The sequence below is a fragment of the Apostichopus japonicus genome, chromosome 6, assembly GCF_037975245.1.
Source record: "Apostichopus japonicus isolate 1M-3 chromosome 6, ASM3797524v1, whole genome shotgun sequence".
NCBI classification, from domain to species: Eukaryota; Metazoa; Echinodermata; class Holothuroidea; order Aspidochirotida; family Stichopodidae; genus Apostichopus; species Apostichopus japonicus.
The window spans coordinates 8,290,790-8,307,582 of NC_092566.1; the positions used below are offsets into that span (position 1 = coordinate 8,290,790).

The 16,793-nt window shown below is 37.0% G+C and overlaps 1 protein-coding gene across 2 annotated transcripts; it reads left to right on the forward strand.

The window, feature by feature from the left end:
• Positions 1-1,013: 1,013 nt before the first annotated feature.
• Positions 1,014-12,559, forward strand: LOC139968870 (nuclear receptor coactivator 4-like). 2 transcript variants are annotated; one of them, XM_071973462.1, is made up of 8 exons: positions 1,014-1,169; positions 3,401-3,542; positions 4,559-4,791; positions 5,702-5,909; positions 6,321-6,477; positions 6,887-7,085; positions 8,246-8,351; positions 9,355-12,559. In XM_071973462.1, exons 2-8 carry the CDS (start codon positions 3,420-3,422, stop codon positions 10,141-10,143), a joined length of 1,815 nt encoding a protein of 604 aa, XP_071829563.1. In that variant the 5' UTR covers positions 1,014-1,169; positions 3,401-3,419; the 3' UTR covers positions 10,144-12,559. The 2 variants fall into 2 exon arrangements, with proteins under 2 accessions (XP_071829563.1, XP_071829564.1); XM_071973463.1 differs by having other exon boundaries at positions 6,321-6,462.
• The last annotated feature ends 4,234 nt before the right edge of the window (positions 12,560-16,793 follow it).

Sequence of the window (16,793 nt, forward strand, 5' to 3'; positions counted from 1 at the left end):
TGGGCATTTGGCTTGCGTCATGATCACCATACACATTCACATGCAATTTCGATGTGAGGGGACTAGGTCAATTGACAGTGGATAAGTTCAAGCGTTTGGTTTGCGAGGCCAGTATCTATCTTGGTGACATTTGTGTTTATACATTAAGGGTTGGTAGATAGTCACAACAGTTTAAAGCCAAATCGAATCATCATCATAATTTTTGTTTAAAGGCATAGAAGACTCTCCCCAAACCGCCTGCGGCCATCATAAAAAGTTAACTTTCTGTTGCTCGCAAGTGACGTTTTGTTCGTGTCGCTACAAAATGCAAACAGTAATTAAACGTGATACCTTGTTATCTTTAGCTGGACCTGAGATGTCCATCGCTGTATCGTGTATACACTGTGCTGTGGGTATTGACCGCAGCTACATGTACTGACTGTACACTAGTGTCTAATTACCGACGATAGCAAGCTGTGTGTGTATTTTCTGGGATCGATGGTGGTGTGTAACACTTCTGTCACACCGCATTCGAAACAAGGTCAGATTACCGGCATTAGACGTTTCTTTTTGCGCGAGTCTTCACACCCTTTAAATCCCCGCAAAGGAGTCTGGTATTCATTGACAGACTCAGAGGCTCCTCTAAGAGCCGCGGTCATGATGTTGGGCATTGAACAAAATTAGGTTCACAAATTATTTTTTTTCGACCATGAAACGTTTGCAAGCAGCCAAGTAAAATAAGAAGGGGGGGGGAGGCAAAGGATTTTGGCCTTTAAAATCCGATATATAACACCAACTCTACCTAGGCTGTTCACGTTTACCGAAGAAAAGATAAAATACAAAAACCTTCAGCTAACCAACGTGACATCAATTCACGTTGCGTGATCGCTACTAAATATTGAACCAATCCTATTTGCTCTTATATAGTAGGTGGCTTTATTTTGGTTCTTGTCTGGCATTTTAATTGGTTGTATGATTTGGGACGATTGTTGCTAGGGGTCAAAGTTAACATCCGGCCTACGTGACGGATACGAGGCACAATTGTGCTGTGTTAGGCTAGCTATATGATATATTCTTGCTACACATAAGAGGCAAATGTAAGCGGCCTATGCTAGGAAGACTTTGGCTACACAGTGTTGACAGTCAGGCTGCGCTCCCTACTGACGGGTGGAATCACAGTTTTTTTACGGGTAAATATTCACGTTATTCAAATTTAGCGAGTATTCACTTAACGCTAGACGTTGTTTGTAATTTCATGGACTAATGCGGTGTGATTGAACATATGGTTATGCAAGATATCATAATATGTAAAACTAAGTCTAACTCTAGACTAAAGTTAGGCCTAAGTCCTAGTCCTACTCGTCCTAATGTAACTAAAGGAAGACTATGCTGGAGTGAAATAGCAACCGGCAACCAGTACTTTTTTTCCGGCCTTGGCCTTGTGCCAAATAAATATGTAGCCTTTTGGGTGGTTGTTACTTTTGTTCAGTCATTTTTTGGTTCTATCTTTCTTTTTTTTGCACACTTGAAAAACTAGGACCTACAAAGTGTGGAGTAATTATAGAATACAGGGCCACTCGATGATACTATCTGAGCATCCGGATGCGCGGATGCTCAGTCTCACCCCAGTACGTATGTGAGTAAAATATGTCAAAGTCCCAGTTCTTTCTTTTTGAGTGGATGCGCGGATGCGTGGATGCGGAGTCAAAAATTTCCTAAGTCCTTTGCTAGTACTTCTGTGGTGGAATTTTAGAGGGCGTCACACATGTACGGATGCCTTTTAAGAACGACACACTATTGATGTGGAATATCTTCGTACATACGGGACTTTCAGTATTGGAAATACGTGATGGTATATGTCGAAACTTTTTCGAAAATTATATAAGTCCATTCCTAGTACTCCCGGGGTGGATGCGCGGATGCGCGGATGCGGAGTCAAAATGAAATACGTGATGGAAATTAGAGGGAGTCAAAATGAAATACATGATGGTATATGGGGAAACTTTCGAAAATTATTTAAGTCCATTCCTAGTACTCCCGGGGTGGATGCGCGGATGCGCGGATGCGGAGTCAAAATGAAATACGTGATGGAAATTAGAGGGAGTCAAAATGAAATACATGATGGTATATGGGGAAACTTTCGAAAATTATTTAAGTCCATTCCTAGTACTCCCGGGGTGGATGCGCGGATGCGCGGATGCGGAGTCAAAATGAAATACGTGATAGAATTTTAGAGGGCGTCATACGTGTACGGACATGTACAGACACACCGCGCATCCGCGCATCCGGATGCTGGGAAGAGTTAATGAATGGCCCTGTATTCTATAATTGTACCCAAAGTACAACTTACAAGTACAACTACAAGAAATGTCACTAATGTCTAATGAAAAGAACTCGGTGATCATATTTCAGTTTCTTTATTCCATAATAGCCTAGGCCTAGTAACAGTAACACTTAACAGGAGCACCAAAAAGTATACCAAAACTAAACCACAGAGCGAAATAGCAGGGAGATTGCTTAAACAGATGTCCTTTACAAGTATAGTCAGTATTGCGAAGTTCGGAACACTGCGAAGTTCGGACACCCTTAAGAAATACACAATTTCACGAAAAACTACAAACCTACAGTTATTTTCTCTCCAAAATGACCCGTGTGCAAGTAAGTACTTACATATTTGTCAATAAAATGACGGAGATCTATGAAGTATGTTATAATTACTGAAGAGCAACTGCGCCACTAATTTTATCACCAGCCCCACACTGTGGGTTGGGTGTCCGAACTTCGCTATACTCTAGAAAAGAAATACCAGTTCCACAATCATGAAGAATCTTCTTGGAATACAACGTGAAACAGTTTGCAGGAAAGAAAGTTTAGCCGTGTATCGTAATATAACACAATTCTCCCACCATATCAAGTATATTTTCCGGTGATTTAGACCAGAAGATATAGTTTTGGGGTGTTTTAAGGCTTAGATGTCCGAACTTCGAAGTGTCCATGCTACAGTTTTGTCTCACTATTGTAGCTACCATATAGACTAGGCTTACCATCCATCCTATAGGATTGGTACCTTGTGTTGCAAATGATATAAAACTATAGTAGGCCTAAGGTTTTTTTGCTCACCAGAAAGAACAAAAATAATTTCCTTCCACTGAGTATTTTACATGTTAGATGCATCAATTTTTTTGTTGAGGTGTTTATCCAATGCAGTTGGCTGGAAATACAGATATTAAAGTGGTTACTCAAATATTGAAATATACTTTAAATTTTTCCCATACATGACAAAATATCCATTTCTTAAATTTGGAATCCAAATTCCATAATGTAAATTATGCATTCATATTGCCTCAACTATTGTGTCTACACATCTACATATTCTGTACTGTATCTTGAAAATTGCTTTCTTTCTTGTTATTCCATAAAGGAAGAGAACTGGTTTCCAGATGGCTCAACAAAACAACCCCCAAGATGTCATAGTGCAGGCTGTCGATGTCATCTCCTCTCTTCAATCTTTCTCTGAGAGGATAATGCAAGCAAGGTCACAATTACAACAAAATTACTCTCAGGTAAACATATTCACTTTGCAACACAGTGTTGTAGACATGTCTCTCTATATCCTTCATGTGTTATTAATTGCTCTAGTATGCAACCTCAGTAAAACTACCACTTAGTGGGAAATAGAGAACTTTTGTTTTCATTACTTGCTGGAATCAAAAGGAATTTATGCGATGGTGATGGTGTGTGTCCGTGCATGTGCGTGTGTATGTATGTGACATTTGTAAACATGGAAACTCAAAAAAGTTAATGGTAGATTTACTTCATACTTGGGATATGGATCCGTCTTATTGAGTACAAGAAGCCAGTTGCTTTCTGTGAAGTTCAATGGTCACTTGGGGTCAACAAAAGACAAAGTCTGAAAACTTTGTGAACAAGATACCGTTGTTGAACTTCATTACATGGTATGTAGATTTCAGCTTGTAGAGTTGAGATTAATAAGCATGTAGGCAGCATCCATGGTTTTAATGAACCAATTAGCCTTGAGTAGCTAGTTATGAATTTGTTTGCATCTTCTATGGAGGAAAGCAACCATGGCCATCCTACTTTAGGTTTTCTCACTTTATATTGAAGTACAGCATCTTGTCTTTACTGGGAGGACAAAAGATGGCTGAGGTGTGTTTACCACATTCCTTAATTAATAACTACTACATGTATAGAGTAGATAGTGGGTATACATTATATACTGTGGATACATTTCAAAGATGGGTTTGATTGATTTTGGCAAACATTTGGAAATTTCCTGTTGCTCTACAATGATATTCATACAAATACAACATGTGTGTGGTCAAAATACCTTTTGTTTTCAGACTTTCAGAGTTCAGGCATTGATGAGTTCAATTACTTGGCAGGCAACATTCATTTTGTTAAAAAATGCTGCTTTAGGAAGGTGTCCTGAGTTAGGATCAATTGCAACCTGTGTAATATTTGGATAATTTTGTTGACAAATTGGCAACAAGATGCCAAAAGCTTCATTAAGAGTAAGATACTGAGTCAAAGATGTGTGATTTTCTTTGTTTGTTTTTAGACTAAGGAGGAGATCTACTCAGCCATATCACGACAGCTGGAGGCTTTGAGAGACAGAGAAGTCTGGCTACTCAGTAAGGTAGATGCCCTGAGAGAAGTGAAGGAGGAACAGTTAGAGGCAGAGCTGTCAACCGTCACTCAAGGACTTGGTATACTGGAAGAAAAATTAACCCTGTTGCAGAGATACCCGGACCAGCCACTGCTTATGACCGACCTCAAAGAAACTCTAAATCGGTAATGTCCAGACGAGGAAATGTAACTCTTGAAAATAAATGTTAAAAAAGACCTTTATCTTTATAACATTCAGGAATATAAGGGATCCTAGTATCTTATATTTCTGTTAAAGTTGTAAACAACATTCTTTTTAAATTTATAGTGATCTTATTTGAGCATGTCGCTTTTATACCATTTTACATAGTGGTACAAAAAAGTGAAAATTGCCTTTGTTTTAAGATAGGGATATAGTGATTGACAACAGACACCATACACTGAAATAAAGAAAGAACAAAGGATTAGGTTTTGTAAAATCAGACAATTTTTTCCCCTCTTTTTGTAACCTTTGATAGAAAAAACAAGCTTGCCAAAGGATATGGTCAGTTAAACTCTTACATAAAAAAAGGCAAAAAAAGACAAAGAAGAGGAAAAAAAAAAACTGAAAAGAAAGGGTGGCATGTTGTTCAAGCCATGTGTAATACATTGCCTCTCATTTACTCGTCTCCATAATATGTCAGTATTGTACTCCTCTACTTGGACGTTGTGTCAAGGTTAACATGGTACACCCATCTAGTCTGCTGCGACCTACGGGCCTATACATTCCCTGTGTCATGTATTGTTGGAGGTTGTGTACACACTTCTCAACTGAAAGTTACTTAAATGGTAATTGTTCTGCTGTTTCTAACCAAGGCTTTCATTGTCTTTGGACATGTATATAACCTTCGAGTTTGTAACTAATTTATGTTTATGAAATGATCTAGTTGCAATATAGCACAGAATGATGTATTGTTTTTAAAGTATATATGGTACATTTATGCCTAGTATGTAAATTGTAAGTTAGTGAAGATACTGAGTTGCTACGTGCATCTTTGGGTTTGTTTAACAATTAACTCAATGTCCGATGTTCTTTTCACATTACCAACATTTCCAGACTCAAGCATTTAGACCAGGCACCCATGGAGGACCCAACTATAAGCATTCAGTTCCACGGCGACAACCTACGGAGGAAGATCCACAGTTTTGGCTCTGTGTCTTCAATTAAGCGCCCTCGCCTTGACCAATCCCATGACAGTACCGTCCACTCTACATCAGCACTGCAGCTTGAGTTCCAGGCTTTAGAATTGAAGGACCAAAAGGAGGTTGGTAATTTAGCCTCACTTCTTCTGTGTGTGTAGGAAGTTAATGTTGCCTTACTTCCTTTGTGTGTGTAGGGCATTCTTAAGAGTATTTCAGTAATTAGATTATTGTGAAGAAATCCTTCACATCTTACCAAGAGATAAAACAGATAACCTTATTTGTGAGTACAGTCTTCAGTTACTCAAGGCTGTGTTGATTTCAGATTTCCCAAGAAGAAAGATCTAAGGTGTGAGAGATGTACCTTAAGTCATTGCATACAGCTATCATGAGTAAGTGATCATCTTTATGGAACCTTATTAAGTGCAAGAACCTTGTTTATATATTTTACAGTAAATCTTCCAATTATCTAATGGGACAAGGAATCGGTAAGCTTTTTGGCTTGATGGTTTATTTCTCTATTTCATCATCTGCAGCTCTTTGCCATATTTTCTGAAGCTCAGCCAATGTCGTACTGGTTGCAGGATATGAAGACGACTGAAGTATCTTGGCACAGCAGTAGTTGCTCCTTTAGTCCTTTCGGTACAAACATGAGCTTACCAGATTGGCTTGTCAAAGGTAATACCAGTGAAGGTTAGTTTGTCCTTGCAAGGTTAATGCTCAAGCCAGTCCTTGATTTGTTTGTTTATTTGTTACATGCAAGGTACTCAAAGATAGTCAAATCTGAGTAACAGTTGTTTTAGACTTACTTAATCCACAACACCCTCTTCTGTAGAGTAAATGGGTTTGGTTTCGTGTTCATGTCACACCCACACACACACCGACGCACACCCACACACACAAAGTAATGAATTGCATTTAAAGAAGCCTTAAGCCGTTTCAAACAGTGCAAACCCAGTTTTGTGGGTTTCATCAAACAAAGGTTTCTACCTTCAAGATATTTGTATTTTATGCAAACTGCTCTGGCCAGAAGTACATCGGACTTGTAAATTTTTCGACTTAGAAAGAATTCAAGTAAATAATATGTGAATTCCTTTTTCAGGAAATGACAAAACAGACAACAGCATGGATGTAACTGAGGCTCCTTTTAACAATGAGACCGAAGGGAAGAATGCAGCTGTTTCATCTGATAAACTCTTGGAACAGATGGACTCCATCTTGCAGTCACCTCATGAGCTGTGGCTGCGTGAAAATGAATCTGTTGGTACAACGTCAGAGGTGGAAGACCAGCTACCTTTGAAGTGAGTAGAATATGAGTGGTCAATCTAAGCTAGACACGGCGTATTCACCTGAATCTCCGGCAACATTTTCCATTTCTATTTTACGAAAACATGGTGAATAATTTATCCAGTACCGCATCGCAAACTGCTATGCAAAACTGGCAGATTGCTATACAAGTGCGAAATTGTATAGCAGTTTTAATACACGGGAGCCATAGCATTTTATAAGAGAAAGACAAAGGCCTTATAAACTGCTACACAAAATTTGTACGCTGAATTAATCCCTGTCACATATGTCAGCAGTCCTGTTAACACAAAGAGGGAGAATGTTAAATCATACCTCTTTGTTAGCTTGACTGGCCTTATGATGAACCATATTTCGTTTAGATTCGGTTGGTGTCAAACTTGATTTGAAATTGTTGTTTCGGTTGGTTCGTTATAGTTTTGCCATTTTGACCAGGCCATTTAGTATTAACATATGATTGAAAAAACTTGGAAAATAATTGAAAAGTTATTTGTAAACTAATCAATCCAAGACACACAACATCTTTTATCCTACAAATCTAATGCAATGTTTTATCGTTTATTTGGATTATCTTTATAAGCAAAGTGTTTTTAAATTTGCTGGACATTGGATATCAAGTCAAGTTCTGAAAAGAAAAAAAGCAGCACAATAAGTTCCACTATAATATTTGAGATTTTTAGATGGCCGTGCTGTTAAACAGAAACCTTGAAAATGTGCAACCATTGTGATATTTATAATGTTATTTATAGGAGATTATTCTATCGTACATATCTCAGGTTGTCCTCTGGCATTCTTTTTGTGTGGTGGCCGCCTCTCTCTTTCATGTGACTGCCTCCCAAAAATATATCCAATGTCGTCACCTTACTGTTTGAGAGAAGGAGTAAAAAATGCAATGATTGCAATCCAACTTTTTTAACACATGCCCTCATCTGACAAAATTGGCTGCGAACACTACATTGTAGCAACAACTAAGTTTTTCTCAGCAGTTTTTGTCTAATTTATTGTTAGGATGATTAACATAAGGATGTTTAACAAAATTTTCCGTTACCGCCAGTGATACAAGAAATCTCAGGGGAACCCCTGTATCTGCATAAAGTGATAAATGTTGACATTTTGTTTTACTTTGGCATATTTATATCACTTTTTGCATGCTTAGTCGATTCTGTGAGGATTACCAAGAATGGCTGTTGGTACCGTCTCCGAATAAAGAGCAAGAGGTACTGTCTGGGTGTGCCTGTGTCAAGTCTGGCGATAAACCATTGGTGAGGATGTTCATACGGTTTATTATATAATTGGGCATCGGTGGTGTAATATAGCCACTCTTATTCAACTTCTCCCCCTTTATAATCTCATTAATTAGGAAGAAGTAAAGTTAACCACTCAATAGCACATTTAAGGGAACCAAATTTCATCTCTGCGATGAACAGATCGGTGGCCTACCTTGAGACAGACGTAAAGCAGGATCCTCTTTTGCTCTGATTGGTCTGAAATCGTGTTATTTGTGGCAGAGTTACACCTCATCTGCACAACTTTTGTTATGATTTGACAAGACTCCCACAGACATATATTTCTAAGCGTATAAGTATATATATATATATATATTTATATCTATTAATAAGCCTATAAGTATATATATCTATTAATAAGCCTATAAATATATATATCTATTAATAAGCATATAAGTATATATAAATATCTATTAATAAGCATATCACAGGGACTCTTAAAGTGAAATAAAGAGAAACATTAGTTGGAATTACCATTTCCAGTAAGAAATGTCTTCCTCAGTTTATCTCACTGTGGAAACTTGTGAGTACAAAGACTTCCCAAAATTAGAAACGGCAATGCTAATAAGAAATTCAAATTTTTTTTCCAGGAAATACTAAAACAGTGTGTTGTAAGGTTTTAAAGCTCTGTGTCCATTTGTGGTATATCTATCAATTAAGAGAGATTCTCATTAATATCAGGGAACTGTGTTAGCCACATTTTCATAGTACTGAAGTACATGAGATATGAATAAGGAATAACAATGTTCTTTGCAAAAAATGTTAAACATCCTTGCCATGTTGTCGACTTTTTGCAAATGTTGGTAGCGTTTTGGTGTGCAATACCAGAGAAATTGTTCCCTGAGTGCAGTTATTATTTAATATCATAAATATTTAAATAAATGTCATATATAAAATGTTTCAAATATTAAAAAGTTGATTTTGTAAAACATGATATTTTTCATTTCATTATTGATCATTTTGTTTATATATATTACAGGATATGGATATTGAGAATCTAGCCAGTTTAATCTGCATGCAGAACCATCAGTCCTTGGCAACAACAACAGCAACAGAGTCAGATATGTCATCCTGGTTGGTCCAGTCAGATCAGAAATCTGAAGAGATGCTGCCACCTATCGAGAAGGTCTGCAGGGCCAACGAGATCTGCGGGAGCTTCAGCGAATGTGTCTGCGATGAAAACTGCGCCGGAGGGATGATGCAGAGGTCAGAGGAGAAGAACGGTTCCTGGTTACTTGTCTCTGGTGAAAGTAGCAGCAAATGTAGTTTTGATGTGTTTGAAAAGGAATTAGTGGTTTCTGATTGGTTGGTCGGTGATGAGAATGTTAGCCAATCAGAGAGTGGAAAAGAGGCAAATTTGAAGTGGCTATGTGATCCGAAATCTCCAGAGAAGCAGCAGGAGGATATCAAGTGCCTTGACGAAGATACCTCCATGCCTTTATGGGATGAGGATGGTGGACTTAAAAAGGGCCCCTCTGAGGAGAGCTGGTCCTGTCCACTGGATGCACTCTACAAATACCACAGTACCTTTACCACATCCGATTGGTTGAAGAAAAGTCAAGACGATTCGGAGGACGTCGGGATGTGGTTGCTAAAGAAAGGAGACGAGATGGAGCAAGGGGAGGATAGCAATAAATGGTTGGTTGAAGAAAATAAGGATGAATCTTGTCAGAAAGAAAAGGACCGTGTCAAGGTAGATCCATCAGCTTTCACGACGGTGTGGTCTGAGAGCAGCGAATGGCTGGTAGCAGAAAGACCGGTTTGCTAGAGCAATCGAGCTAAGAATGAGCGAATAATTTGGTAAGGGTAAAAGGAATAAGTTACAACTAACATATAATCAAGAAAAGTCCCAAGTATCATCAAGGACTGGTCAGGTCATCAGGTGAAGATCATTCGGCTAGTATAATGGGGAAAAAAATCGAAAAAAGGAGGGAAAAGACCAACAAAAAAAGGGAAAAAGGTGGTATAAACAGACGGTGAAATCTTATAATAATTAAGTGTAATTAAATAAAATTACTTAATAATTATTATTATTACTATAAAGAATTGTAAACAAAAAAAGGAACTTGAATGACTGAAGTACTAAGAAAACAATACTTGCCATTAGATTGTTTTCCCCCAAAATAACTAATAGGCAACATATGACATCATAACCTAACTTATTTTACAAAAACAGTCAATTTGTATTCTCTATTGAGCAGTAAACTTGAAGGTGAAGGAAAACATGTATATCCGAAATCAAGATCTGAAGTATCATATTAATACAGCTGGTCAGATTTGGGAACAAAGCATGCGGTCGACTACAGCTCTCTAGTTTATCAAATATCCTGGGAGGATTATTGGTAGAAGGGAGAATTACTCGTACAAGACCGAATGAAAAAAACCAAAAGTAAATCTGATAAGAAAGATGGAAATTTTCATGGAAGGTTGTTACTTTCTGAATCTAGGCTTTGGTTTACCGTTTTGTTTTGTTTTGTTTATTTCTACTAATTTTGTTTGCTTGTATGTTTTTTTCTTCTTTTTTGTCTGCTTTGTCTGTGTGTTGTTCCACTAGTGATTAACGTCCTGCATAGCTATGTTGTACGTAGACAGCCGTCCTAATGTTGTCCGGGGAATTTCTCTTTTGTCATTCGTTGCTTCGAAAGCGAAACAACAGCAAAGAGAGAAACACAAGAATGTATAAAGATCCCTTTATTTGTTTCAGTGCTAGGCTTAAAATACTTGAGAGATCTGTGTGCTCGTTTGAATCTACATGTTCGATATAATTTATTTTGATATAGCTAGTTTTGTGACTTTTTCATGGGCAAAAAAAATTTCCTCTTTCTGGGAGTTGTTCTCTGGGAATGCAAAGTAGCAGGTAGTTTTTTAAATGGAAGCAAGATAATGACAACCATAGTGCAATGGGTTTACACAGTGATGTTTAAATTCGTGACGTAATATGGGAAGAGATGCAAGAGATGTGTTTCATGTTCCCTCAATGAGCTTTCACAATCCAGGTTTCCTCAGCTCTCACCAATAGAACATTTTAGGGAATTTCATCATATTACTGAATACAAGTAAAAACATGCTTCTTTTATAATTGAGAATTTAAATTTTACATTTCTGGAATGGGGGGGGGTAGGGGATTATCCATTGTGGGATAAGCTTCCAAAAAGTTACTTCACTTGTGATTGAAAATCAATTTCCCTCAGCCCCCTCCTAGAAACTGTGAGAAGCTAATAAGACACACCAGTCTCTCTCTTGAGTTAGAGAGCATTTGCAGTAAAGAACGACTGTTTTTTTAGATAAAACATAGGACTTGCACAATTCATGACAATTTGTGGCTATCTAGCAAATACCTGCCATCCCTACTGGGAAGCTTAAAATTTAAATATTTGAGGTTGTTCAATCAACCTATTCTTCTTGTGACATTGCCAGACTTTTAAAGCATTTGGTTATTTGTTTCATCTGTATCTCTAATACACTTAGGAATACTTTTTTGTCATGTATATAAAGAAGACATTCTACCCAGATTATTAAAAGAAGTACTTTTGTAAAAACTTTGGAAATTTCTATGCAGATATTAGAAGTTAAAAGCAAATATTAATATTTCAGGTTGAGAGGTTATGTCCAACTGGTGTCGGCAGAAATGTACAGACGTTTTTAAAATGAATATCCAAGTTGTTAGTTACTAAGATTTCCTTTAAAGCAGCTAAGACGGAATACGCCAAGTTTGAGTTTATGTTGATGTATGTAATATCTTGTTTATTGCATTAAGTATAGCACAAAGCAAGCCAACAGTATAACTGCATTTTAGTATCACTATGTGAGAAACTCGAAACTTATCATCATTTTACTTTGCTGCTCTCCTACCTGCCTCCATTCTTGATCTGTACTAACCTTATCTACCTAAACTACAGAGAAGTATCGTCGCTCTTATGGAGACAAGCAAGTATGAACCAAACCAGTAAATTTGGGGGATTCTAATTATCCCCAGACTAATACACTACAGCTGGTAAAATGGGCGGAGTGAGTATTAGTCCTCTTATATCAATAATTAAGAACTTGATATGAGTTGACTTGATGTACCGTCAAGATTTGGTCAATGTTGCTGACAAGGTTACTATGTGATTCTTTGAACAAAAGTTAAATGTTATACTTTTGTATAATATGATTGGAAATAACAGATGTCAGAACAAAAGAAATTGTCCATACTCTCTTTTATTTTTGTTGATTAAAAGTATGAAATACGTGTAGTATTGATGCGATATATAGCGGAGATGTGGGAGGGTATAGCTGAGGGGAAGTGAGGGTAGGGATGTTAATACAGAGCATCGTACACTAACTGTATAGCAGTGGTTCTACCACCTTCATTCGGTTTGCCACCATCCAGCCCCTTACTACCCCCCCCCCCTCTCCAATTCACATCGAGAGACGCGGTAAGGACCATGAAGCCTTTTAACATGTATTCGATGTACGTTGTTACAACACTATCTGAATGGATTCAGTGTGCGAGCATCGCTTAAGATCAGTGCTGTGAGCGGATATAAAATGAAACGCGTTCGCGCCCATGTTCACTTTCCCTGAAGGGCTACCTCATATCGTATCGTTTGATGGTGCTGTGACCGAGTGGATAAAGGCGGTGGTATTTGAAGCAATGAGGCTTAGCAATCGGGAAGCTCCGGGTTCGATTCCCGGCCGCGAGTTTTTTTTATGCAGGTAGGTTCGTACTATTGTGTATATTGAATAGCCAATCACAGCCAACTTCATTTTGACGTCATCAAATATGACAAGGAAGCATGAAACACTTAATACTTAAAGTCGATAAGTTCAACCTGACGTGCTAGCCTGAGCATGAAACACTTAATATTTAAAGTCGATAAGTTCAACCTGACAAGCTAGCCTGATGCAACAACAATGCTGCAGTAATCTCTAGCGAAGCTATTCCTTTAGCTTTAGCCATACACCGACTAAATTTTTAGTTTTTTAATATGAAATCTGTGTTCTTTCCAAATTTTGGAAACCTGGTAAGAATTCTTTGCCACAAATTTCCTATCTTAGTGATCTTCTTAACGTATCTTTGTGCATACGAATTGTTCAGGGAGTAGTTTTGCGAAATTTGCAGTTGACACAAAGTATTATTACTTAGTCATTGAAAATTGAAATAATAACAGACCTACAAATTGTATCATTAAAAGGCTACTAAGTTTTGCCTTCACAGCTTCAGTGACACACATTACAAAAGATCTAGCATTTATCTAAGAAATAATCAGAGGAACATTTTTTCTTGTTGTATGTGATGTGTTGAAGACAATACTCTATTTGTATTGAGTTCACAGTAAAGGTTGCACTTGGGAAGTTATAAAAATGCGAAGAAATGAAAAAGATTTCTGAACAAAAAATGCTTGGTTTGGGAGAAAATAAAAGATAAAAACGAGCTAATGACAACAACAAAAATTTTCGGCAGATGTGAGATTCGAACTCACAATGCTCATACAGCATCAGATTGACATTGTTTACAAATCTTACTGCTTTAGAGCGAGTGACACGTGCATATTTGATGACGTCAAAATGAACTTGGCTGTGATTGGCTATTCAATATACACAATGGTACGAACCTACCTGCATAAAAAAAACTCGCGGCCGGGTCATAGTAAGGTGGGTTTTCTTTATCCAAGAGCAACCTACGGTTTTCTTCTCTAAAATGACTTTCTAAATTGCAAAGATTCCAAATTTGAGTTCAAATGTTTCATTGAAACCACCCGACGTGTAGGTTGTAATCCATTAACCCTTGCGGTTTTCTCCCATATTTGTGGCGTCGTTAAAGTAACTGCTGATTATTAGATGTTCACTTCACACAGAAATTTTTCGGATAGAATATAGGTGAATCTAGAGAGAATAACATCCCTCATACACTGTTTGCAGTTACCATCATTTTTATGCTTGGATATTGGTGTTAAAGCTCGGGAGGATTGTTTTACCGCTGGCGAAATGGGGAAAAAAAATGCGATTTTTACAAACAGTGGCAAACACTAGGCTACAACATAAGAATACTGAAATTTCTTCTCTATTTCTTCTGTTTAGATCAAAATCTAAACAGCTAGTCATGGTGTCGAATTTTACAAGTGGCATTCGGAGAATGACGAACTTAGTGAATCAATGTCAAATATTTCGACGGAGATACCTACCACATGTCGTTCAAATACGTCAGAGAAACGTGTTGTAGGTCCAAATATGTAGAGTACACAAGACGAACCATCCTGCCTAGGGACCTAAATTCCTCATTTTGAGATGAAAACTTTGGAGATATAACGTCAACTTGCAATATAAAGGAACAATATTGGAATATATGGACGATAGTTTAAAATAAAATAGTCAATATTTTGATATTAACAGCCTTTTGTTTTGTATAACAAGAAATCAAGGAAAAGGTCGAAACAAGTCAAAAGTCGGAATTTTGAGATAAAAACAGATATTTTAGTACGAAAGGTTAACAATTTGATAAAAAGTTGAAAGGTTTAGAAAAATCTAAACTCTGAAGAAAAACAGGAAATTTTGAGACAAAAGAGTATTAAACTGCTGAAATTTTCTATGACTAATCTGGGCTCCGGTGGAGTCTATTAAAATAAAACTCGTTTTACGAAGATGTTTAAACTGGGCGATGCCCACCCCCCCCCCCCCACACACACACACACTTTTATGGCTTCGCACTCCACTGCCTTTGGTGCTCTAGTTTGCGTTTGGCTTCACAGAGCACAAAGTTGTTCGAGAAATATTGTAGCCCTACTTTGCCTCTGTGTTGTTATGTATATATGGCAAAACACAGAGATTTTCGTTTCTCACAAAATTAACGACGGATTACAGGAACAAAATTGAGGGCAATAATACAGGTTTATAAACAATGTCTTTGCTCTCATTAGCATAATACACACTTCACAGATTACAATATTGTTTTGTTTATGTTTTTGTGTGAAAAATAAATAAATTAAGCACGATGCCAGGGAACGGTCTCAACAATAATTACCCGTTAATCACCCATTCGGCAAAGCTTCACCATTGCAACAACAAAGAAAAAGCTTACTTTTGTATCTAAAATGTTTGATTTCTAACTCAAATCTCGACAATCTTTTGCAAGCGCACATTGGTCCTTTAAATTATGAAGCACTGAGCTTAATTACAATCATCAAGAAATAATGGATGACTTTTGTACTTTTAATGTGGCCTTTATTTCAAGGTTTAACGTACTCAGTATAGTTAAATTTCTTGGCGTAACTAATTTTATTCAGAGGTGTCTGCACGTTTTCTTGAACACTCCTCCATCGAGATTAAAGCAGCTGCTTAGGTTTTCGTCTTAATTTATTTTCGAAAGTTTACCAAACATGTCAAACATTATTTAAAATAAGATGACAACTTACTGTGTGAAATTAGATGTTTCCCGCAATTAAGATCCCTGTGGTTGGGTAAAGAATAATTTCATAGCATTCTGAAAATATCGCCAACAAGATACTTGTGGTATCACACTACAATTAAGTATCATATCATATTATAGTGATATCAGTTGGAAACGAAATAACGATGAGAAACTTTCATAATTTTGGACTTTTTCTTCACTGCCATTAAAAATCAAATTTACTTAGTCACAAGAAAATTCTACATAACCTATGTCTGGATTATTAGAATTCTATCCATTCGAAAAGTTACCAATGTCAAACACAAATCGCTCATGCTTTAAACTATTAACTTGATGATCGATCAACAATGGTGTTTTTCGATTTTAGGAGGAGCTCGTAATTTCGGAGAAGTGTCAGTAAATCAAAGGCGAGACACGTTTTACGTCTTGGTTTTTTTTTCTTTTTTTGAAGATATAAATTTGCTTTGTGTTATTCTAATTACGGACATTATCTTGGATTCTGGATTACACCATTCTTCATGGGCGATCTGATCTGGTCCGTGACGACTGATTTTTCTTTAGGATATCAATCAGTTATACGAAAATCTGTTGTACAAAGCATAACTTGCAGTCGTTTGATGATCAGACCTATGTTGCCAAGTATTGAAGGACAATAAAAACAGCTTTATTTCTTCCCCTCAGTCTTTTAATCTCCAGATAAGGACAAAGAATAAATATATATATATATATATTTTCTAAAACTTACTCCTTATTTGTCAATTATGAGTCATATCTTATTTCTCTGGTTTTCTCTAATAATATATATATATATATATATATATATATATATATATATATATATATATATATATATATATATATATATATATCCTCTTCCCAGGGACGGTATCCTCTTCCCAGGGACGGTAAAAGAACAGTCCTTGAAGGGCAATGAATGTAGTACTAAGTATTTCGAGTATAGATATACGGCCCTTACAAGGATGAACCAAGTTGTACATTGCACAATCTATATAGTTTCAGCTGTATTC

Coding starts and splice junctions, on each gene's coding strand:
- LOC139968870 (XM_071973462.1), top strand. CDS start 3,420: ATGGCTCAACAAAACAACCCCCAAGATGTCATAGTGCAGGCTGTCGAT. Junction 3,543..4,558: donor TACAACAAAATTACTCTCAG/GTAAACATATTC, acceptor GTTTGTTTTTAG/ACTAAGGAGGAGATCTACTC. Junction 7,086..8,245: donor GAAGACCAGCTACCTTTGAA/GTGAGTAGAATA, acceptor TTGCATGCTTAG/TCGATTCTGTGAGGATTACC.